This window comes from Heterodontus francisci, chromosome 14 (assembly GCF_036365525.1).
Source record: "Heterodontus francisci isolate sHetFra1 chromosome 14, sHetFra1.hap1, whole genome shotgun sequence".
NCBI classification, from domain to species: domain Eukaryota; kingdom Metazoa; phylum Chordata; class Chondrichthyes; order Heterodontiformes; family Heterodontidae; genus Heterodontus; species Heterodontus francisci.
This window is the reverse complement of record NC_090384.1, coordinates 101,569,115-101,594,821: the sequence shown is the minus strand read 5'-3', so window position 1 is coordinate 101,594,821 and position 25,707 is coordinate 101,569,115. Positions and strand designations below refer to the sequence as shown.

General features: G+C 44.9%; 1 protein-coding gene across 1 annotated transcript in view; it reads right to left on the bottom strand.

The window, feature by feature from the left end:
• Positions 1-25,707, bottom strand: part of kiaa1549la (KIAA1549-like a) — a 348,851-nt gene that overhangs the window by 109,729 nt on the left and 213,415 nt on the right. Inside the window, exon 12 of the mRNA XM_068046635.1 lies at positions 7,164-7,351. Within this exon, the coding sequence (XP_067902736.1) occupies positions 7,164-7,351 (188 nt within the window). The remainder of the gene's footprint in view (positions 1-7,163; positions 7,352-25,707) is intronic.

Below are 25,707 nucleotides of genomic sequence, written 5' to 3'. Positions count from 1 at the left end.
GCCGGCCTTTTTGCGCCCCGGGGGGTGGGGGAGGGGGCATAGCAGTCAGGCACAGGGTGCCCGATTGAGGGCCGCCCCCTCCTCCCAACCCATCCCCGGGACCCAATACGGCCCCCTCCCCCCAAACGACCATTCCAGCCTCACCAGGGAAGGACTGATCCCCCGGTGAGGCAAGCCCAACTTAACTCATCTCCAGGCTCCATTGCGTTGGCTGGGCTGCAGTCCCAGCAGTGGCCACCGCTCCTGGTGGCGCTATTGGGACTAAGAGCTGCCGGCCTGAAGTGGGTGACCCTCAAATGGGTGGAGGTCCCGCCTCGGGACAATTAAAGCCCGGGGACCCTTAAAATATGGGACAGATCCCGGGCTAGGTGGAAGCAGGTTCGCCACCGACCTTTACATCAGTGGCGAATTCCCGTCCGCCTAAGGTAAAATCCAGCCCATCAATTCCAATCCCACCATGGCAGCTGGGGTATCTAAATTCAGTTCATTAAATAAATTTGGAATAAAAGGCTGGTCTCAGTAATGATGACCATGAAACATCTGGATTGTTGTAAAAACCCATCCAGTTCACTAACGTCCTTCAGGGGAGGAAATCTGCCGTCCTTACCCAGTCTGGCTTATATCTGACTCCAGACCCACAGTAATGTGGTTGATTCTAACTGCCCTCTGAAATGACCTAGCAAGCTACTCAGTTGTTAAGAGGGTGATTCAACACCACCTTCTCAAAGTCAGTCAAGGATGGCTGTCAAGGCCTTGCCAGCACTACTGACATTCCGTGAATGAATTGTGGCTTCTCGCATTGACTCAGATCCAAACATGAAAATGCGACGTGTAGATTTTTGTTCAGTATTGAAGTGGGGCGGGAAATTTTACTACATTAAAGAAGCTATATAAATGCAAGTTGTTGTTACTCAAAAAAGTAACGTTCTTTAAATTACAATGGGTTTAATGTCCATGAGATGATGCCTTTTAAACTGATGATTAATTGTTCTACCACAAAGCTCATTATCAACGAGAAGGAAAAGCTAAGTGCTGAAGCAGTAAATTTTGACTGATGTTTCAATCACAAGTATGAAAGCTTTTTAAAGGAACCTGCTTTACAGTTACCAAGAAACTATCTAACAGAAGTTGACAGGGCTGATGGGCAGGGAGGTCCTACTCTAGCAAAGCGCAGAATTTGAGGAAATTTAATCCAAGTCTTCAATGGTGTAATGTCGATTTTCACATGAGAGAGATCAACTTACGCTTGTATTCAACAAGCCAATTCATTGCAACATTCACCGCATCCCAGGTAAAAGACCAGGAAACATGGCTTTCCAGCCCTCATGACTGTTCTGAAAGGCTGTAAGTTCACACATAAAATTTAGGAGTAACACAGGAGCAGGAGTCAGCCATTCAGCCCCTCGGGCCTGTTCTGCCATTCCATGAGATCATGGCTGATCTGCATCCTAACTACATTCACCCACCTTGGTTCCATATCCTTTTATACCCTTGGCTAGCAGGAGTCTATCGATCTCAAACTTAAAATGATGAATTGCTCATTGACATCACATATCTGATGGGCACAGCTCCATTTTTGGCCGCAATTAGCGATTCTGACATAAATTGCGCCCAAAACTGTGCCCATTTTGAAAGGTGTTTATTTCTCGAATTTCCGCTCACACTCATTTGCATAGCGCTAAGTGCAAATCTGCTGTGACCCAGCACAATCGGGCAGCATCTTAAAACATAATTTTGTTTAAAAGTTTGCTTTAAAAAGTATTGCTCGATACATTTAAAAATGATAACTTGGTGCAGTTGAGCAATACAGCTGAAAATGGGTTTATCACAAAAGAATAAGCATTTTTAATTAGTGTCAATTCAGCACCCGTGACTATCCTGATTTTAAATCACTGAAAATGACTTTAAAAAGCTGTTCCAAACCAGCTACTAGTTACAGTGGGGTACAGCATTCTGTTTCTTAGTCAATTAAAATCTCTATTTTTATATGTATATCGAAAAGCTTTTAGAAGGTGTCTATTAGTGCCCTTAATGCTTAAAATACAGCACCCTAATTTTTATAGCCTCAAAGTCCTGCAAATAAGCACAATTAACAGAAATGCCCAATGGAGATTAATTCAGTCCGGGGTGTGGCCAGTTTTATGGGAGGGGCCATATTCTAGTGTAATGCAGAGCCTCGATTCGCTCCAAATATAATTTGCGCTTAAATTTCTGTGATATTTCACGCAGGTTTGACCAATTTCGGGCGAATTGCACCATTGAAAGAGCAGAAACTCCAGCCGTGGTGTTTTATGCTGTGCTTATCAGGCATTTTATGAAAAATATTCTCCTCATTGAGACCAACACTTCATGTTTTAGCTTGACGGCCTCAATTATTTACCCTGATTTCTGTATGCCTGTTTTCGCGTTCTTGCGTAGGCTAATGAGATTCTCAGGAGGGAGAAGCTGCGGCAAGACCAGCAGAATTTACAGCGTAATTTACATTTTGATGTAACTCACCGCTCTCCTGTTATGTCACTCAAGGAAACTATGAGCAATGGAAGGGCAAGACTCAGTTCTGATGAAAGGTCGTTGACCTGAAATGTTAGCTCTATTTCCCTCTCCACAGATCCTGTCTCGCCTGCTTGAGTGTTTCCAGCATTTTCTGTTTTAATTTCAGACTTCCAGCATCTGCAGTATTTTGCTTTAGTATTAATGCTTAATTCACTGTCTCTTCTTCCAGGAATTTCCCCCTTGAAGAAGTTCTGTTCCCTCTGACAGGATTTCTGTTTGTTTTTTTTAACCTTGTTCACCTTCATTGCTTCCTATTTCCCTTCTCATGTTTGAACAGGTATCCCCCAGAACTCACTTTCAACAGCCACATCTCCTTCCTCAGCAACTGTCTCCGGTTTCAACTTATTCCACATGGATTCCAACTGAAATTACACCCTTCATGTTTTGGAACCACCCACGACCACAGATATCTCCCAGACATTTATCATTCCTCAAACCACTGCTCTCATCACATCCTGAAATCCACATTCAGTGTCATTCACCGCCACGTTCACACTCTCGCCCTCTCTCTTCAGCAGCGCCGACTCACTCTATCTCAAAGCCGTCCTGCTCTGCAGTTTCATTTCATCATCTGCCTCATCCTGCCCTTTCACAAAAAACTTATTTTCTTTCTTTCAGGATCGCAAGCTTCAACAACTCATGGGTACCAATGGCCCTTGGATCTTTCTTCCCCTTCACTTCCCCTGACCTCATCCCATCTTCTAATCTCACCCCTTGCCGTTTCTTCACAATACCCTCTGACCTTCTCCTCTCTGACCTTAGCAAAGGCCTCAGCTTCATCACCTGCTCTGCTAAAAGGATATCGACCCGAAACGTTAACTCTGTTTCTCTCTCCACAGATGCTGCCTGACCTGCTTTGTATTTCCGGCATTTTCGGTTTTTATTGACTCAGACCAAGTGGATGATTTAATTGAGCTAACTAGGTTAAGGAGGCTCTGAGCTCATAAATACAAGTTGTGGAAACATAGGCCCAGGTGAGATGCAAGGAGGTGCTTCACTTCACAAAGCAGTGATGTTCTCTGGAACAAGTTCCCATCGCGTGCAGTGAATGCAGAAGCATGCAAATATTCATAAGGAAGCTGGATGAGTTCCCGAGAGTGACCAACATATTCCCACATCGATGCTCAAAGTCCATTCGCATCAAAGGACTGAGAGTCCAGAAAATCAAAAACCTGCACAAGAAGAAAGACTTGCATTTTTATCGTGTCTTTCATGAGCACAGGACATCCCAAAGTGTTTTACAGCCAATCAGGTGTAATCACCGTTGTAAGATAAGAAAAGCAGCAACCAATTTGCAGACAGCAAGTTCTCACACACAGCAATGCGATAATGACCGGATAATCTGCTTTGTTGATCTTGAGTGAGAGATAAATATTGGCCATGACACCAGGGAGAACTCCTCTGCTCTTCTTTGAAATAATGTCTTTTAAACCCACCTGACAGGGCAGATGAGGCCTTGGTTTAGCATCTCAGCTAAAAGGCAGCACCTCTGGCAGTGCAGTACTCCCTCAGGTCTGCCAGGCTTAATTTTGTGCTTTAGTCCTGGAGAGGAACTTAAACTCACAATCTTCCAACTCAGAGGTGAGATTACTACCCACTGAGCTACAGCTAACCTGGAACATGTTGGCCTAGCCTAGCCTCAGGTGTATAATTTGGGTCGTCTTAGTGCTTTATCTCATTCCTAGCTGGTAACATTCTGTGAGGCTCTCTAACAAGAACAAACCAAAAAAATGCTGACATTTTTGGCAGACACTCAGGATGTGTCCCCTGATCACCGCAGTCTTCTCAAACTTATTTGATCACCTCAAGAGGAAGTTCCCTGATTTCCTTCCCAAATTACCCTCAAAATTTGATGCTACCTCTCCCCAAGAGATTGTACAGCTGCTTACAGGGTACAATAGGGGAGATGGGGGTGTGTGAGAAGAGGTGACAGTTTGCAGAAGTTACACCACGCTAGTATAGGACCAGCTTGATAGTCCACCGGGACAATACCTCTCCAGTTTTGCATATATGTTCACAAGCAAACTTTAGGGAAGACCATGAAATTACTTAGTATGGAACACCCATGTTTGACTGTAATGTAATGAAGAGTGTTTACCCAACAGACACACAGAAACATCGACTGATTGGACAGAGAGGAAGTTCAGTGGATTAACTGACCAGAAATGTTTACATAGACTTTGTTGCAACAATTACGGCCGGAAAAATAGCCAACCACTGCCTGACAAAGGAACACGTGAAAAAACAAGCTTCCTCAGTGTCAATGTTTAAATGATTTAAAGATTTTAGGGAAAACCCCATCTTATTACCCTCATCACTTCACTCACACACGATGACGTCCAGTTTCTTTTCTTCACCCCCCACCCCCCACCCTTCCCCCATTCCCTCTCCCAGCTCTGGATCTGCAATGCGATAAAACTTAGGATCAAAGAACTGAAGCCAGCATTGTAAAATGCGCAGGCTTGTACTGAAACATGTATCTGCGAACTGAAAGGGCCTCACAAGAGACATCATTATTTCAGGAGCAGGCATTGCAAGCTCCCACATGTAGCTGCAGGAACCATATTTTTAGAATCATAGAATAGTACAGCATAGGAGGCCATTTGGCCCATTGAGTCTGCACTTTTTTGAAATGTAATCCAGTTAGCACCCCATACCCTCCCCCCCGACCCCCGCACACCCCACCACTGTTCTTTCCTATATCCCAGCAATTTTTTTTCCTTTTTTGAAAGTCATAACTGAATCTGTTTCCACCACCTTATCAAACAATGCATTCCTCAGGGTGCACCCAACAAGGACTGAAAATACAAAAATTGCTGACATCTTCTAGCCTCTCTCCTCAGCAGAGTTGTACTAAACTGTTAATCTCCCAACGGCCAATACATGACTTGCGGCCAAAGAGGGAACCGAGTGTGTCAACAGACGGCACTGCCGCAATTTTAAACTAACCCTCCTGTTGGAAACTGACGGGATCAGGTGCGATGTACACTCGTAATCATCTTACTCTCTGTTCAGGTCAGAGTGTAATATTGGGCAGGGTGTTAAAACCAGTGGTCACCCAATCCTGTGGCTTTCCCACCCAAAAAGTTGGGTTATTTTCATTCATTCATGGGATGCAAGCATTGCACACAGCATTTATTACCCATTCCTAATTACCTTTCAGAAGGTGGTAGTGAGCTTGAAGTCTTGATCTTAAATACAATTGAGTGCCTTGAGGGCTATTTCTGAGGGCAGTGAAGGGTGAATCACATTGCTGTGGGTCTGGAGTCATATGTAGGTCAGACTGGGTAAGGACAGCAGATTTCTTTCCTTGGACCTGGTTTTTATGACAACCTGATAGTTTTGTGGTCATCATTACTGAGACCAGCAATTTTTTTTCAGATTTATTTAATTAACTCAATTTAAATTTCCCAGCTGCTATGCTGGGATTTGAATATATTGCCAGGTCATTAGTTTGGATTCTGCTTTACTAGTCTACTAACATAACCACCATGCCACCATACCCTCCAATGATGAATGTTACCCCAATTGCTCGTCAACAAAGTTTGTGATAAAACAAATATACTTCGACTCTTACCATTGAGAGACTTTGGGGTGGAATCTGACCACCTTAGAAGATTTTCTGAGGTTGGGACCAAAAGTGGGTCAGGCCGAGCCGACTGCCTGCACGATCTTACTGGAGGCGGCCAGTTAAGAGGTTGCCTCCAGGAGCACCATCCAATTAAGGACGGCGTGCGGGAAATGCACCCGTCTGAGCCAATGGGAGAGGCCGCAGAGTTGTCCTGCTGGCAGCCCCACTGGGACGGGATGGGGTGGGGGGGGGGGGGGGCACTGCTGTGACAGGCAGGAGAACGCAGGGTGCCTTGGCGTCCTCTAAAGGTGTAGAAATTTTTTAAAAATACTTATGGTCACAGCTGCCAGGCCATCATTGTGCAGCGGAACCTCTCCACAGGACAGTCTGCAGCCACAGATATAGCCCTGTGGCAGAAGCGCCTCTTGTGGGGGGGGGGGAAGGAGGGATAAATAAAGGAGGATTTGCTTCCCCTGCCTACCGCCGGGAGGCCACCTCCAGGGACCTACCAGTTTTCGCCCGCAGTGTAAGATCCCAGCGGTGTCCACAATGGGATCCAAGTGGCCAGTGAATTGGCACTAATTGACTACCTGCCACTGCCTCGTGGGTCGCCACTTCTGTTGCTCACCCAGCTCCAGCAAGATCACTCAGAGGCGGAACGTCTAGGCCTGCTGACCCAATGGCGACCTTTCAGATTTCCCTCCTGGTCCTGTCTCTGCAGGTCTCATAAGAATCACCCTTTCTGTCTGAAATTTCCAATGCCACACTCAATACATTTGCACACAAACTCAATAGAAAATGAAAGACTATCCCCTGAATTTTGATTGTGTAACAGTAGAATCTGCACATGTTCCGTAAAGACGCAAAGAATTAACTGCGTTCAAAGTTGCTATTGCCAAGTTCCTGACTAATAAGATAAAAGCTTATCTGATCACAAAAGCAAATACTAACCATAGCCTTACATTGGCATAATACGTGCCACACATTCTTACTGTCTACAAGCTGTGATGCACAGTCTGGTACTAATTAATATGCTTACCTTCTTCGAATGTCGATGGTTTTTGATGGTTTGGTGTTAACTCCGTCCTGTGAGCTTTCTCTTTCTTGAGGTACGAGTGCATCTCGGCCGGGCAGTGGCAAGACCACAGTCTCCTGAGTAATGGTGACTTCATCTTCTCCGCCCTGTTGACCAATGTGTTGCTTTGCGTAATCAAACCCTTGAACTGGCTAGACAACAAAATCCATTCAAAACAACAAAAAAACAGGGTTAATACTAAAACCAGAAGAATAACCTTTTAAAGCATTTGCTTTTTGTTATGAGGGACTCTAAGGGAATCAAGGGATATGGGGATCAGGTGGGAAAGTAGAGTTGAGGTCAAAGGTCGGGTGGAGCTGACTTGATAGTCATATGGTCTACTCCTGTTATGTTTCTATAAGGGCAAGTTAAAATGTTCAAGAGCACCAGGCATCTTTCGCCAGTTGGACTATGCATTCCTCAGACATTTTCATCTCCTCTCAAGAGTAGAAACTCAACCCCTCTTTCTTCTCATCCAGATTGCAATCATGTAGATATGGCAGTCTTACCTCTTTGCATGAAGGACAGGTTTTAGATAGTGCTAAAACCTTCACAAGAAAAAAATACTTCTTTTCTCACCCTCACATAATTACTAAGTGAGAAGAACATAGTAAAAGAAAATAATCTATCCCACCTTCCTTAATTCCAGCCTGGCAATTCCAAGTTTCCCAGAATCATAGCTTCATGTTGTTCTGGGCAGCTCACAGCCTCTAGGAGCCTTTGGCTCCCGAATAAGGAATTTACTCAGCTTCTAAACAAGAACGTAAACATCTGAGGAATGTGGACATGGTTCCTGGCCTGACAGCAAAATATTTGGTTGGTTGTGGAAACTTGAGGCCTTCCGACTGACTCTCGCACATCTAAACCATTACAGATCTCTTGAAAGGATGACCAGCAGTCCAATGGGACCAGGGTTATACTAACCTTTCAGCTTTTTAAGAATACATATATATTTCTGAGGGGAATTATTTTTATGGTCATGCAGAGGAGGGAGCTCACTGCTGGGGAATTAAACCTTTTATTGCATTTTGCACTCAAAGCCAGCAACATAAAAAAAAACAGGGTTAGATACAGAGTAAAGCTCCCGCTACACTGTCCCCATCAAACACACCCAGGACAGGTACAGCACGGGGTTAGATACAGAGTATAGCTCCCACTACACTGTCCCCATCAAACACACCCAGGACAGGTACAGCACGGGGTTAGATACAGAGTATAGCTCCCACTACACTGTCCCCATCAAACACACCCAGGACAGGTACAGCACGGGGTTAGATACAGAGTATAGCTCCCACTACACTGTCCCCATCAAACACACCCAGGACAGGTACAGCACGGGGTTAGATACAGAGTAAAGCTCCCTCTACACTGTCCCCATCAAACACACCCAGGACAGGTACAGCACGGGGTTAGATACAGAGTAAAGCTCCCACTACACTGTCCCCATCAAACACACCCAGGACAGGTACAGCACGGGGTTAGATACAGAGTAAAGCTCCCTCTACACTGTCCCCATCAAACACACCCAGGACAGGTACAGCACGGGGTTAGATACAGAATAAAACTAAAAAAAAAAGCATTTCAAGGTAACTAGAACAGAGTAGTGTAAAGCTCCATCGATACTATCCCAACAAGATTCTTTATTACAAATCTCAGAAGAGTTCACAGTGAAAAACCGTGACCATATACTTGAAGATGGAAAGAAAGAAAAAACTTGCATTTCTATAGCATCTTTCACAACTTCAGGATGTCCCAAAACACTTTACAACCAATGAAGTACTTTTGGAGTGTAGTCACTGTTGTAATATGGGAAACACACAGCAAGCTCCCATAAATGACCAGGTGATCTGTTTTTTAGTGATGTTGATTGAGGGATAAATATTAGCCAATGACACCGGGGAGAATACCTCTGCTGTTCTTCGAAATAGTGCCCTGGGATCTTTTACATTCACCCGAGAGGACAGGCAGGTCCTCGATTTAATGTTTTATCCAAAAGATAGCCCCTCAGATGGAGCAACATTCCCTCAGTACTGCACTGAAGTGTCAACCCAAATTTTTGTGTGGAAGTTTCTGGACTGTACGTGTAGGCTGGATTTTAAGTGGCCACTGTTAAAATGGCGGCCCGCACATGTGCGAGCCTCACGCTGCCAAGATCTACCGCGTGGTAGCTCATTTAAATACCCCGGTCAACCCATACCCCCAATCATGTGGAGGCTGCGGGCTCTCTGACACCAGCAATGGCATCAGCTGCCTGTGCACAGGCACTGGTGCCATTTTTAAAGGGCAGCCAGCCATGCCAGTTCATTAAAATATACAGAATAAAATTCTAAAACCCCTTTCCCACCCCACAATAACAATAAAGTATCTACCCTTCCCCCAAAAATACTTCCCTTACAAATATGACCTTCCCCCACCCCCAACTGTACGACGTTCACCCCTTCCCACCATCCCCTACACTGATGACGATAATTTGACCCCGTTCCCCCCCAGCCCCCATACTAAAAATCTTACGGTTCCCCCCCCCCCTCCCACTTCCCCACCAGTGTCATGCCTGCTTTCCCCAGACGGGGAAGTGAAGGCACTGGAATGCTGGATGCCACTCTGAAGATCGTGGCGGACCTGTAAGATGGCAGGTAAGTGTATTTTAATGCATGCATTTTATTCATTAACATATTTAAATACAGGGGTCTGCCCCAGAGCCTTGCCAGCACCGGGAAGATTGGGCCAGGCCCTCCCGGCGCCGGGCTCCATGGTGGGCCTCTGCCGGAACAATCTTCCGGCACCCCCACCACCACCCCCCCCCACCACCGCCAAGGAGCCTGGTGTCGAAGGCCTGGTAAAATCCAGCCCGTAGACTCAATGAAGGAAATTTTACAGGCACTTGGAGGTGGGTTTGGAGGTGGCAAAAATCAGAGAAAATGTATCGTGCCAGTTCCCTGACATGTCCCCACATCCTTCCGCTTTTCCCCGAGGCGGCTTCTGTGTGGTGAAGGCAACCCGCCCAGCAACAGCAGGAAGCCAATTAAGCTTGTTAAATGGGAAATTAGCGGCAATTTTCCGAGGGCAATGCCACTTTGATATCATCGCACGGGTCCCACACTGCGTCAGAACCTCACCTACTCAGTGGAGGCGGCTGCACAGCAGGAGGTCGGAGTGGCCTGAGAAAACGATGCAATCTGTCCATTTTAAGGTACAAACGGCAATCCTAAGGGCATCCCCAGTCAGAGGCCCACCACTGCAAGAGCAGCTCCTGCAGACTGCTCTCACAGACAGTGCTCGGGGTGCAGATATGGCTACCTGTTCCCGCATCCTTTTCTCACAGCCATTTGACTCCACCCTCCTTCAAGGCTTTCGCTTCAGCAGCACACGAACACTCCAGCCCCTGTGAACGCTGCTGGCATGCTGACTGGCCCTCCTTCCTCCTCAACCTGCCCACCGTCCCTAATTGGATGACAGATTCACAGACACCCTGCTAATTGATCACCATCCGGAAGGCGGGCTGCTCTGTTGACCCGGTTATGGACCCCTAAATGGTCCCGACAGCCGAGAATATCCTACGTCCGGAAAATTCAGCCCAGTGTGTTAATAGAGATGTGGAAAGTTTACTGCTCAAATCATTTTATATTGGAGAGAAGACATTTTCCATTCTATTAGCCCAGAATAGATTTGAATCCCAGTCCCAAAGCTACCAAGGAGATTATTTTAACCCACTACAATAGCCAATCATTAATACGTGCTAATATGGTGAGACAAAGGAGGGTTTAAGAAACAAGTTACTCTCTTTCCCCCCCCACCCCCCCCCCCCCCGAGTTCTGAGACATCTTGGTGATAATACACTTCTCAATTCCTCCATTAGAGATTTAGTATAGATTTCTAGACGTGTAGAATGTATAAGTTAGGTCATCACACTTTAGGAATGATGTCAACATCTTGGAGAGGGTATGGAGGAGGATGACCAGGATGATACCAGGGATGAAGGACTTTAGTTATGTGCAGAGGAAGGAGAAGCTGGGATTGCTCGCTTAGAACACAGAAGGGTAAGGAGAGACCTTTAAACAAGATGAGGGGCTTTAATAGAACAAGTGGGGAAAGACGTCTCCCTTTGACAAGTGGGTCAGTGACCAGGAGTCACGGAATTAAAATAGCTGGCAAAAAAAACTAGAGGGGAAATGAAGAGAGGTTTTTTTCACACAGAGGGTTGTTGTGATCTGGAACACACTGCCTGAAAAGGATAGTGGAAGCAGATTCAATAGAAACTCTCAAAAGGGAATTAGACAGGTAATTGAAGAGCCTTTAAGGGTTATGAGGAAAAAACTGGGGTATGGGACTAAATTGAACAGCTCTTTCAAAGAGCCAGCATAGGCACGATGGGCTGAATGGCCTCCATTTGTGCTGTAAGATTCTGATATTGAGAGCTTCTAATAACATTTGTTAATTCAGTCAGCAAAGCTCAACATTATCTCCCTTTCAAAATAGTTGCCAGGGACCTGCCAGATTATAGAAATGATTCCTCATGTCCAATTATCCTATTCTCTTATCTTGTTGCCTTGCTTGAAGTCAGTGATTTATTTTTTGATCTTCCCGTGAGTCAGAATGAATCCCCTGATAACAATCAATGTCAGATAACAGATATATTAGCTCCCCACATGTAGCCTGGCGTCATCTGTCAGAAACCAAGATGAAGGAGATTTAGAAACATGGAGCTGAATTTTACTGGCCCCTCGATGCCGTGAGTCACAGCGTGGGGGCCGGTAAAATTCTGTGGGGGGAGGCCCACCTCGACCCGTGATGTCGAGAAGGGCCCGCCGCAAATTACTGGCGGAGGGGGGACCTCGGTGCAGCCCCCACCCCCCGGTCACTCAACAGCAGCACCCCAATTAGAATACGTAAAACAGTACTTACCTCTGCAGATTACCTCTGCGGTCCCGCACACTTCCGGACTTTATGTGGAACGGGCAGCCGTCACGTGACGTCCCGCTCACAATCAGAAAAGCCGGCGGGTCCTCAGAAGCAGAAGGTTCCGCTCCGGAAGGTAAGTCAGGGGTCTCACTCTGCATACAGGAAGGAAGGAGGGAGCGGGTCTGGGATTACTGAAGGGAAAGTTCTGTAGGCATGAAGAGAGGTACTGTGTACCCTTCCTCTGTAAACAGTGTACACTCTGCATTTGTTTGTGTTTGTGAAGGAGCAATGGCACTCTAGTCACCCTGTGTGGGGAGGGTGCCAGAAAGGGCAGGAGCATTAAGGTTATACGGATGGTGGGGGCAATCGATTCAGCTGGTAGGATCTTGATGTGGTCATGCTGTGCCACTCTGAGTGTTGGCCAAGATGGGAAATGCCATGGCACACCACATAGTTGATCCATGAAAGCAGCTGATGTACCCGTCAACACCATGTTTGAAAACCAATGCAGGACTAATGAGGAAATCTGTGCTGTTGTCATGGTTTTTCAACTATTACACAGCGACACATGTTCACTAACATTTTGCTTCTGCAGCAGCTGATCATAGTTATTGATGTAATATTTCTAGTTGGCAATGCAGCTAGAATAAGATCATGTTTTCCTGTTTTGTTGCAAAGATCGTTCAATTGAAGTTACATGGATTTTCACATAACAGTTAGCAGAGAAACGAATACAGATTTCAAATGCATATTAGTCTGCGACTTTTCACAGTCAGATGATTAGAAGCCTATAGTATGTAAATATTCTTCAATTATGGTTTTATTTCTGCTGCGTATTTGCCTTTTATGGTACATTTAAGTCTCACGTCCTGGAATGTGCAAAATTAAGATTATTCACCCAGGTGCGGCACACCTACAAGAAGCAATGTTGCACTCGAGTGGAAGAAGAGGATCGCAACTTCACAGGACACTGGGACACAGCAGGGTAAATATGTGACAGCAAAGCAGAAAGTGCTGGGGAAACTCAGCAGGTCAGGCAGCATCTGTGGAGAGAGAAGCAGAGTTAACTTTCAGGTCTTTGAACTTGGTCAAGTTAACTCTGCTTCTCTCTCCACAGATGCTGCCTGACCTGCTGAGTTTTTCCAGCACGTTCTCTGCTTTGCTGCCAGATTGACAGGAGCCCCAATCTTCAACAGCCAGGTAAGTATTTCTTTGACAGCTGTCAGGAAGCAGGTGGTGGGTCACTTTAAATTGGGCAGCTGCCAAAAGGTTCCTCACTGCACCGGATGTCCCGCCTCTCCCCACGTAATTTTGGAGGTGGGGGGTGGGGGGGTGGCGGCTCAGTGCAGTGATGTTAATGAGTCCCCGCATGTAATATCACGGGGGCCCAGCGACCAACGCTGAATGCGGACACCCCGCCAAGTTGAAAGGGTGCCTCCGCAGAGCGCGGGACCCGAATAAAATTCAACCCAGTGTTAATGGATGAACAGAAAATTCATATAAAGATACTTAACCACTCTGAAACTAGGGGTCATAAATATAAGATAGTCACTAATAAATCCAATAGGGTATTCAGGTGAAACTTCTTTAGAAGTTTAGAGAGTGATGGGAATGTGGAACTCGCTACTACATGGAGTAGCTGAAACAAATAGTATGGATGCATTTAAGGGGAAGTAAGGTAAGTACATGCCCTCTAGGGAATAGCACTGTCACCCACCCTCCAATCTGAAAAACAACCATTCATTGCTAGTCTCAAGCAAGGGACAATCAAGCATAAATATACTTACCTGGACAAGTGCTAACTTCAATGAGTTGGAAAGGGGTCTGGCCCAGGTGGAATGGAATCAAGCATTGGTCGACAAAACAGTTATTGAACAACAGGAGGCCTTCAAAGAGGAGATGGTTCACTTACAGAATACAGACATTCCATGAGGGGAAAGGAAGGGCATTCAAAGCTAGAGCTCCCTGGATGTCTAAAGAAATAGAGATTAAAATAAGACAGAAGAATGAGGTTCATAATAGAGGAGAGAACCAAGCTGAATATAGAGGGGGGAAATTTGTTTCAGTGGCGCCACCTGAATTATTCCCCCAGAAAGTAGAGAGATCTAAAAGAGGAAATAACAGGGGCAAAGAGAGAATAGATTAGTGGTTAATATAAAAGGGACCCAAAAGTTCTTCTATAAACATATAGTCAAAGGGTAATCAAAGGAACTGTGGGATTAGGACCAAAAAGGAGATCTTCTTTGGAAACAGAGACCACCGCTGAGGTATAAACTGAGTACTTTTCATCTGCCTTTACTAGAGAAGGGAATGCTGTCGATGTAGCAGTAAAGGAGAATATTGGATAAGATAAAAACAAATAGAGGAGGTACTTAAATGTTGACAGTCTTCAAAGTAGAAAATGTAAGAAATGGCTGTCTAATAGTCTTATAAAACCTTAAGAAATTAATTACATCTTATAGAAATAGCTCTCTCTCTCTCTCTCTTATTAAGGAAGACTCCATAGCAGACAGCTAGGAAAGAATATGCCTGTTATCTTTGCCAAGGACATGACTTTAGCGCAGGCTCTGAAACAAGACATTCCTAAAGCTGATAAGATGGAGCCTTGTACCCTCTCTAGACAAGTGGCTGGCAGAAATTTGCGAACAATACCAAGCATGAGATATGGTGAAAGGTGACTTCGGGCAGGGGGGAGGGGTGGGGGGGGCAGTGTGATGGGTAGGGGAGGGGTTTACATTGAGCACCTGTTCCTTGATGGTTGGGCAATTGGAATCGAACAAGTGATTGGCATAGGGTAAACCAGCCCCGAGAAATAAAGTATACAGACAGGGCTTGGGAGACAAATAGTCTTCTTCAGACAGAAGGAGTTTCCCAAAACTGAGCTTCGGCCGAGGCTTGGGCTTCGGCTGAACACTTTGGTTAGCTCAAGAAGACTGAGGACCCCGAGGGCGGAAGAGACCGCCAACACCTCGCCTGCCTCATCCATTGTGGAGACTCCAAAACCGTTCTGCCCCACTGTATGATCTGGGATCGGTAATCTGTTCAATCTGTCGTGGGCCATATGTCTTTTCTGTCGATTCAGTTTACGCAGCATCATACTTAAACTGCTGCTTCTTAATAAACTACTTTAAAAACCATCTACTACTTCGATCCCCCTTCTTCAGGTATCTGTGACTCCCAAAACTAAATCTTACAGTGGTGTCAGAAGTGGGATTCAGGGTGTTCAGAATCATAGGCTTGAGTTGTGAGAAGCAACAGCTTAGTTAAATGTATATGAGTACTGCAGGGACAGGTAGAAAAACTCGGAGAGAGTTTGATTAGGTAAAGACAGAAGTGCAATGGCATTGGCATTTCACAGGGAACAGTTGATGGATAGTCTGACAGAGAAGGCAGGCCTGCCTGGGACAAAAAATATCCTGAGAGTTTTAGAAGTGTGAGATGGGGATTACGAGTGTATTCTCGGCAGGCTCTCTGGGGATGTTCAGAAATGTGAACTTATGATAAAAGGGCCCAGAGCAAAAGTTGAACTTGCTTTGCGAATGACAGTATTTCTTTTGTTTTAAGGTTTGTTTTAAAAGGATTCTAAGTTGCATGACAAGTATGAAAGAGTGATTGTTGAGTGTGTTCATTTCAATTTAAGAATGTGATGGGATACAAAATCTGAACTATGGGCTGGATTATACCAGCCCCCTGATGTTGAGGGTCATGGCGGGAGAGGCTCACTACGGGCGTCGACGCTGGTAAGGCCCCGCCCCATATTACCGGTGGCGGCAAGGCCTCGTGGCGGCCCCACCCTCCCCCCCCCCCCCCCCGCCGCACGGTGACGAAAACCTCATTTCAATATGGAAATAAATGTTAATGAATGAATTAATACTTACTTTTGTCATTGCGGCCGTCCCACTCTGAGATTCTGGCCGGTTGCCGGAACTCCTACGCCTTCGGATCTGGGGATCCGAGGCGGAACACTGGTGAGGGGGGAGTGGGGGGGGGGGGAGGTTAAGTTTTCAGGGCAGGGGAGGGAGTGGGAAAACTCTTGCGATTGGTGGAGGGGATGGTGGGAAGGGGTCGAAGGTGAAAGTGAATAAAGTTCAGGGGGGACGGTCGAGATCGAAGGATAGGTTTTTTTGGGGGGAAGAGGGCAGTCAATAAAGTCTTTAGTCATTGGGGGGGGTAGGAGAGGGGCTGTAATCATTTATTACATTTAGAAAATTAAATTTACAGTGACTGTTCCCTTAAACATGTAAATTAACTGTAAAACCTTTAAAAATGGCACCGGCACTCGCGCAGTGATACTGGACGCCATTGCCAGGGACGGAGCACCCGCCCCCTCCATGTCATCCACGTCATGTAAATGAGCCACCGCGCTAAATATGGCGGCAGCCCCGCGGCACACATCTCGCGCATGCGCCGCGCCGTTTTTGAAGCTCGCCACCAATGCCCTACATCTTAAACTAAAGATGCTGGTGTAGGATTCTATTTTTAGTTTAAAATTTAGTTTTGCAACTAAAAGGTACAGAACAATTTGTTTTGCAAGAGATAAGCTTCAGCCTTGAAGGCTTGAAGATATCTGGCAGAAACCCAATTTGAAGTTTTTAAAACACTTTGCTTTAATTGGACGAGGGATTTTTTTTTTAAAAAACTGCTATTAAAGGCCTGTCTTACTGATTGTTTGTCCAAATGAGGTAAAGTAGCAAACATCAGGAATTGAAAATGTCCCATTTTCTACTGTTAAAGGGCTGCAAGGTTGCAGGTGTTGTCTTTAACTCTTTGCTGTAAGAATATTGAAGGTTTTATTTAACTGTAAAGAACTGACTTTTTCTTTAGTTTTATTTTTCTTCAGTTTGATTACAGTCATTTGGAAAGGACACAAAAAAAGATGATGTAATTCCGAAGGATAAAAAAATTTGAGCAAGTTTAAAAAGGCCTCCAAGACTTGGGAAAACATTTTAAAATGGTGTTTCGTTCACCTTTGATTGGAAAAAAGTTACATAAAGTGACACAATTGCGTGCATCTGAGAATTTTTTGCTCCGCCCCCTTGAAAACAAACAGAGAAGTTAACCCTTCTGCTGACAGCAGTGTATTTTTAATTCCCACCACAACTTTTGTATTGCTCAGTGTAAATTTATATATTGGACATTATTAAATTTTAAGTTTCTAAATTGACGAGTATGTTTGGACAATTAACCAATTGGGCACTTGGGCAGAGTGCCCAGAGTGGATTCTTTGTGCTTTTTTTTTTAAACAGGTGCCGATGATTTCCAGGGGCACACAAAGCCACAGCAAGAGATCTAGCAGACTTTTTAAAGATTTTAAGAACTTATCTGCAGACCTGAAATGTCACAGCATGGTGATGATTTAGAGAAAAGGCTTTGCCTTTCAAAGACTAGGCCTTAACACATTCAGGACGTTTGTTATGTTCTGAAACAAAGCGCTTGAGAAGGAGAGATATAGAAGTTACCTCTAAACTATTTGCAAGCACTTCTGTCATTTATGTGAAACACCATGCAAAACCACCAAGCCTGGGCATCATTATTTCTGAGATTTGAATAGATGCACTGCAGCAATGCACCAAGGCTCCTTCGACAGCACCTTCCAAACCTGCGACCTCCACCAACTAGAAGGACAAGGGCAGCAAGTACATGGGAACACCACCACTTGCAAGTTCCCATCCAAGTCACACACCATCCTGACTTGGAACAATATCGCCGTTCCTTCATTGTCGCTGGGTCAAAATCCTGGAACTCCCTCCTTAACAGCACTGTGGGTATACCTACCCCAAATGAACTGCAGCGGTTCAAGAAGGCAGCTCACCACCACCTTCTCAAGGGCAATTAAGGATGGGCAATAAATGCTGGCCGAGCCATCGACGCCCACATCCCATGTATGAATAAAAAAAAGATAAAATAAATTGATATGTGCAGTTATTTCAAGCACTCAAAAGGAAAATATACCCAAAATTTAAGGGAAAAATCAAATTTTCAATTAACAAAAAAAAAACTGATGGAAAAGCAGTCCAGGTGGTCCCTGAGTATCAAGAAATAAAGTTTCTTTTGGGGAGAAATTAATTGAACAATGACAAAACCTGTCACCCCAAAAACACTATTTGAATTTGGGATAATTGTAAAATGATAAAACATCAGATGCAAGACCATCAGAGCACGTTCATGCCTGGAATCCAATGGGAATGTTTGATTTCAGTTTTAAAGATATTATGAGAATATTGTATTGGACTGTAAAGTTCCTCCAGGACTCATGAATGAGATAAAATGGTAGGTAATGGGATGTGTAAAACTGGATGAGAGTAAGTGATTGAGGGTAAGAGACAGAGACAGAAAAAATTACACTGCTAAATGGAAAATATTTTAGTAAGAGTTAGGGAAGTGTAGTTAAGAATTGTGTAATTGATAGCTTTCTCTTGGAGATGTCTGGAGATGAATTTTTAAAGAAAACAATATTTGATAGTCTGTCCACTACCCGATTCATTGGGACCATGAAAGGGGGAGATAAGCAAATGTCTTCAGACAGATACACTCACTGTGGCATGATGTTGGGATACTGGTTTGATTGTGCAGATGTGATTTGTCACCTGTGAAGTAACTAACTTGCAGGAATGTATGGCGACCCTGCACTGAAGAATGGGTCTCAGACATGCTCAGCTACTGGGCAATAGGATAACGTGAAATGGTTAATATGGTCAGTAGAGTGAGGCAATATTTTAAATCATCAAGCCATTGACACCTATCCATAGAGAAACTGACTTTAAAATAATCGGGATAGAATGGGACCTGTCAGAGGCAGCAAAATTGTTGAGCACTTAACATAAAGAGGGATATGGAATCAGGATTAAGACAATTGAGGGCTGGGTTGAGTATTTAATAAGACATATCCAAAGGTGGATACATGTGAAAAGAGAACTAGAGAATCATTTAAGTCCATGGATGACTGGTTGCTTGAATTATAAGTATTTATGTGCTAATAGTTTAGAACACTATTGAATGAGGTGATCAAAAGAGGTGGGGAGTACCAGTGCAGGTCAATAGGCATTACTGTCATGAAGACCCCCACCTGCCAAGAATGAGGCATATTAATTTCGTCACATGAACATTAATTTTAAACTGTTGCTGTAGTGGAGAGATGACTTGTTTAAAGAGATCAGCAGTGGCTGGAAAAACATTTGCATACTAAGAGACAGTGCTTGGAGAGACAAAAGAAATGCTCACTGATTCAATCAAGAGAGAGCTGGGCAATGGTGATCCACATCTTGTCGGGGTAAGAGACAGCACTACACCACCACCCCCCCACCCCGCCAGCTATTGCCTCAAACTCTTCCTCTTTATTCTGTCTACTTTTTCTGTCTCTATCTGCATTTGTATTTATCGCGTACGCATGCTAGCATGGTCAGGTTGCGTATTCGTAGTCGTTAACCGAATTAGAGTTTAAGATTAATAAGCTTCCATCTTTCTTGTTTAAATCTAAGAAAATCTGTCTGATTGATTTCTTTGCCTTACAATTGGAAAGCAGTGAATAAGGATTCACTGAGGGGGAGATAAAAACAAGGGGTTTTTAAAATTAAACCCTGTTAGGGTTAAACCAGGCAAAGGCTGAGAGGGAACCCCTAGACCCCTTTTTCACCTAGTCGTAACAGTCACCCTTTACAGGGAAGGTTTTTACTCATCTTCGCGAGTTGTGGAAAAGGGGCAATAGAACCCTGAAAACAGTGTTGAAGAAACTATGTGTATCTCCAGATGTGGACCTATTGGGTAACAACGAATGCCTGAGTCATGTCGCATGGGGGTAAACTGTGGTCCAGTCCATGGTCAACCTTCTGTTTTAAGCCCATACAGACAACAACAATAGGCAATTATGCCCTACTCCCCATAGGAGTACACAACATTACGGAACTGAGGGTCAATCTGTCCATGCAGAACGAGGCCCACAAAGGCATGGCACAGTTCAGGCATCTTAAACCCCCATTGTCTCTGAGTATCCAATCTATAATAGCAAAAACTACAACTTCACAGGAACACCATGAGAATGAAACAAAATAAGAGGACCCAGATGACAATACAGAAGTTAGGGGAACATTCTTGGTGGGAGGCTGCGTATAATGTTAGTCAGCACCTAAGACTTCAAATGCTTTCTACACTTTTGCTACTAGCCTAATCCTCTATTGTCTTTATGGATATAATCATGCTTTGCTATTTGAGTTGACTAGTGTGAAAAGTGAGTCACAAAACATATAGTTTAGAGTTCGCAGCTTTGCTTAGAATTAAGGCTGTGTTTGCTGACAATGCAACCACTAGGTGGCGCAGTACTGGTACATGTGCAAATGCAGCCTCATCTACTGAAACATCACAGTCAGCGACATCTCAGGCAGCTGCCAGTAGTAAAGGTGGCGCTGCTCAATTTGACACAAAAACAAATTAAACCCAATTCCCCTCAATGGCTGCGATCGTCTTCTCCATCCCACCCCCAACAGTCCCCCCTCCCTCCTGCCATTGCGCTTCCCTTCACCCACTCCCATGCCCATCTGCTCGCCGCTTGCTCCCTGCCTCGCCACTTCCCCCCTCGGCCACTCGCTGCCCGCCTCGCCATTTCCCTCCCTCAGCCACTCGCTTGCCACCTCGCCTGTTCGGCCGCTTGCTCCCTGCATCCCCCACCCCCCAGCCACTCGCTCCCGGCCTCGCTGCTTCCCCCTCTCTCGGCCGTTCGCTTCCCGTGTCGCCCCATCACCCCTCGTCCGCTCGCTCCACCCTCGGCAGCTCATTCCCCGTCAGCCCACCCCCACCGCTTCTCCAGGTGGCACAGCGGGGAGCGATCAGCCGAGGTGGGGACGCGGCAATGTGGGGAAGTGGCAATGTGGGGAAGTGGCAATGTGGGGAAGTGGCGAGGCGGGGAGCAAGTGGCCGAGGGGGGGAAGCAGTGGGGTGAAAAGTGAGCGGCCGAAGCAGGGTAATGTTGGTGGGGGAATGGAGGCAGTGATTGCAGTCATTGAGGCGTGGGGCATCACTCAGACATCATTATGTCATTGCGTGTTAATGTTGGTGCGCGCATGTGCAGATTCATACTGGCAAGCTGGCAAATGTACGGACGCACTGATGACATCGATGACCGTTTTGCACATGCTCTGCGTGGTCAGGGTCTTCCCCTCAAAGGGGTGAATTTTGTAATATTATTAAATATTTAACCCTAACAAAGGACTCTTGTAATATAATATAGAAAAATGGGGCATAATATACAAGATGCCAAGTTAGAGGAACTGTGGGAAATCGTGTCAAACTGAAAGAAGCCCAATGCAGCTGTAGCTAAAAATCCTTAAAGAGCTGGCTGAGAAATTTCTAGCAGGCCTTTCTCAAGTTGATGTGTAGGCACAGGATGTAAAGACCTTGAGATAAGGAGAGAATGACAGTGTTGCAATGAAAGGCATATTGTAATTATGTAAGGTTAGTCACAGCCACCTGATTGGTCAAGAAAGGCACCCACAGGACATGATAGCCAAGGGAATGAACATGATTGGGGATGGGGAGGGGTTAATTGGATGACAGCCAGTATAAAAGTGAGCCTACCAATCAGTTCCGTATGGTGGAGAGAGCCAGAAACAAGAAAACAAAGAGAAAGGACAAGAGAAAGAGAGAAACAAAGACAAAAGAAGAGAAGTTCGGAGACCAAAAGCTTCAAGAGAAGATGTGCGCTCCCCATCCAGGTCTAATATGGAAAGTATATAGCCCGGGCGAGACTGTAAATCGCTGCCTGAGTTTATTGCCATGGTTTGCATGAAACTTAATAAATTTGTTCTGACTTTGTCTCGATAAGTAGCTTCACAACTGAACTTTTGTCAAGTCTGATCCCATTGTAAGTAAGGGGTTAAATCCTCACAGATTGACTCCTGATGACAAAAAGTCATCCGGCCCAGATGGAACGCACCCTATGTTACTGAGGGAAGTAATGGTGGAAATTGCAGACACTCTGGCCACAATCTTCCCAATCCCCCCTGGACATGGAGATGGTGCCAGAGGACTGGATGATTGCAAATGTTAAACCCCAATTTCAAAAAAAGGAGTGGGATAAATCTGGCAACTCCAGAACAGTCAGCCTAACATTGGGGTTGATGAACTTTTACAGACAATAATACAGGACAAAATGAATTGGCATTTGGAAAAGTATGGGTTAATAAATGAATGTCAGCATGGATTTGTCAAAGGCAAAGCCTGATCGAGTTCTTTGATGAAGTAAGGGAGAGGATCGATGAAAGTAATGTGGTTGATGTTGTGTGCATCGACTTTCGAAAGGCCTTTGATAATGTACCAGATGGTAACTTGTTAACAGAATGAAAATCCATAGCATTAATGGGACAATAGTAGGGTAGATACAATAACGGTCAAGGGACAGAAATCAGAGAGTAGTGTTGAATGGTTGTTTTTCAGACTGGAGGGAGGTATACAGTGCTGTTCCCACCCCGGTCAGTATTAGGACCAATGCCCTTTTTGATATATATCAATGACCTGAACTTGGGTGTATAGACCAAAATTTAAAAATCTGCAGATGATACACAACTCAGAACTGTAGCCAACAATGAGGAGGCTAGTGAGAGACCTCAGGAGGACATAGATAGGCTGGTGGAATGGGGAGGCACATGACAGATGAGGGTGTTTAGCGGTATTTATGAAGTTAGCATGCTGCTAAAAATCCAGTTACATCTCATTCAACAACATGTAACTTTTTCAATGGTTTTTACAGTGAGATTAACAGCATTACAGTGGAAGTACTCTTCAATTCAACAGAGTGCAGCCTGGGGGGGCTAATTGATACAGTGAAAGAATGTGTAAACATGTTCACATGACATCCCACTCTCCACCATTTTAACGCTGCTGTTAACTAACTTATTTTAAATGCATTAATGCATTTGTTAAAATTGTGGGGGCTGGGGCAAACAAAGGAATGTTGATGCACATGTGAATCATTTGCTCCCTAATATTGCTAGAAGTAATGTCGAGGCTGTTTTTGGTTGAAATACATTGCAGCATAGGCTGCTATAATTGGGTAATGTGGTTTAAGACACTATTAGTTAATATTGACCCACCGTGTTACTGCACAGGGATCGATATCAGACAAATGCAGAAAGGATTATTGAATCTAAATTATTTGCTTTTGATCAATGCCACAACTCACTAATTACGAAAGCCCCTCTGGGCATATATTGGTTGCTGCATGAATGCGTATCTGATGGTGTTTTAGAGTCCTTAAGTAGGGCACTGAGGAGACATATGTGGGTTACAATGATTAATAACACTTGAGCAGGCAATATTTGATTTTAAAGTCTGTTAGTGAGCTATAAGTTCGAGTCAGAACCTGATTTTTCATTCATGGGATGTGGGCGTCACTGGCCAGGCCAGTATTTTATTGCCCATCCCTAACTGCCCTTGAGAAGATGGGGGTGTGCCATCTTCTTGAACCGCTGCAGTTCATGTGGGAAAGGTACTCCCACAGTGCTGTTAGGTAGCGACTTCCAGGATTTTAATCCAACGACGATATATTTCCTGGAGGAAACTCGCAGGTGGTGGTGTTCCCATGAGTTTGCTGCCATTGTCCTTCTTGGTGATAGAGGTCATGGATTTGGAAGGTGCTGTCGATGGAGCCTTTGCGGGTTGCTGCAGTGCATCTTGTAGATGGTACACACTGCTACCACTGTGCGCCAGTGGTGGAGGGAGTGAATGTTTAAGGTGATGGATGGGGTGTCGATCAAGCGGGCTGCTTTGTCCTGGATAGTGTCGAGCTCCGTGAATGAGCTGCACTCATCCAGGGAAATGGAGAGTATTCCATCACACTCCTGACTTGTGCCTTGTAGATGGTGGACAGGCTTTGGGGAGTCAGGAGGTGAGTTACACAATGCAGAATTCCCAGACTCTGACCTGCTCTTGTAGTCACAGTATTTATGTGGCTGGTTCAGTTAAATTTCTGCTCAATGATAACCCCCAGGATGCTGATGGTGGGGGATTCAGCAATGGTAATGCCGTTGAACCTCAAGGGGAGATGGTTAGATTCTTTCTGGTCATTGCCTGGCACTTGTGTGGAGCGAATGTTATTTGCCACTTATCATTCCAAGCCTGAATGTTGTCCAGGTCTTGCTGCATGCAGACAAGGACTGCTTCAATATCTGAGGAGTTGCAGATGGAACTGAACACTGTGCAATCATCAGCGAACATCCCCACTTCTGACCTTATGATGGAGGGAAGGTTATTGATGAAACAGCTGAAGGTGGTTGGGTCCAGGACACTACCCTCAGGAACACCTGCAGTGATGTCCTGGGGCTGAGATGTTTGACCTCCAACAACCACAACCTTTGTGCTAGGTATGACTCCAACCTGTGGAGAGTTTTGTCCCATTTCCCACTGACTTCAGTTTTGTTAGGGCTCCTTGATGCTGTACTCGGTCAAATGCTGCCCTGATGCCAAGGGCAGTCACTCTCAGTCACTTCTGGAATTCTACTCTTTTGTCCATGTTTGGATCAAGGTTGTAATGAGTTCCGGAGCTGAGTAGTCCTGGCGAAATTCTAACTGAACATCCGAATAAGCAACACATAAGAATCTAGAGAAACTTTTCTTGGTGATCATCTTAAATAAAGCGACATATGCTGTGATAGTCATTTTGCCCACAGTACCGCCACCATAATGGTCTTAAATTTGCCTCACTGCACCCTGATATTCTTTACGTCTCTGCCCAATTAATGTTGTGTTTTCCTGCAATCACTGATTCCAGCAAAATTTCATTCCTATTATTTTAATTCTGATCATGTTGTAGTTATGGCCTTGCCATTCCCTATCTCTGTAACCTTCGACAGCCCGATGGCCCTCCAAGATCACTGCTCGATTCCAATTCTGGCCTGTTGTACATCCTCTATTTCCTTCACTCACCATTGGTGGCCGTGCCTTCAGCTGCCTTGATCCTAAGCTCTGGAGTTCCCTTCCTAAACCTCTCTGCCTCGCCACCTCACTTACCTCCTGTAAGACGCTTCTTGAAAGCTACCTCTTTGAACAAGCTTTTGGTCACCTGCCCTAATGTCTTTTTTTGTGGTTTAGTGTCAAACTTCATTTGATATCGCTCTTGTGAATCGCCTTGGGATGTTTTACTATGCTAAATGTGCTTTATAAACGTAAGGGATTGTTGTTGTAAGCTGCAGGAAATAATCATTTAAAAAGTTAACTACAGATGTTTATTTTCAGCTTCACTCTTTAGTATCTCACCTTTATTCTGCCTGTTCCCTTAACATTGAAGTTATATTTTTCTGTCATGTTTTGTGTTTACAACTATGTTCATGTCTAGGAATGGTTCCTCTTTTCTCTCTCATCAATCTTTTAATATCACTGTGTGAGTAAAGATATGCTTTACTCCCACATGTGTGATTTCAACACCCCCAACATTCAAGAAACTTGAAGATAGGAAAGTAATCAGATTAAAGGGAAAATAGTAACTTTATGCCATAGTCACACACCATCCTCACTTGGAACTATATCGCCGTTCCTTCACTATCGCTGGGTCAAAATCCTGCAACTCCCTTCGTAATAGGTGTACATACCCGACATGGACTGCAACGGTTCAAGAAGGCAGCTC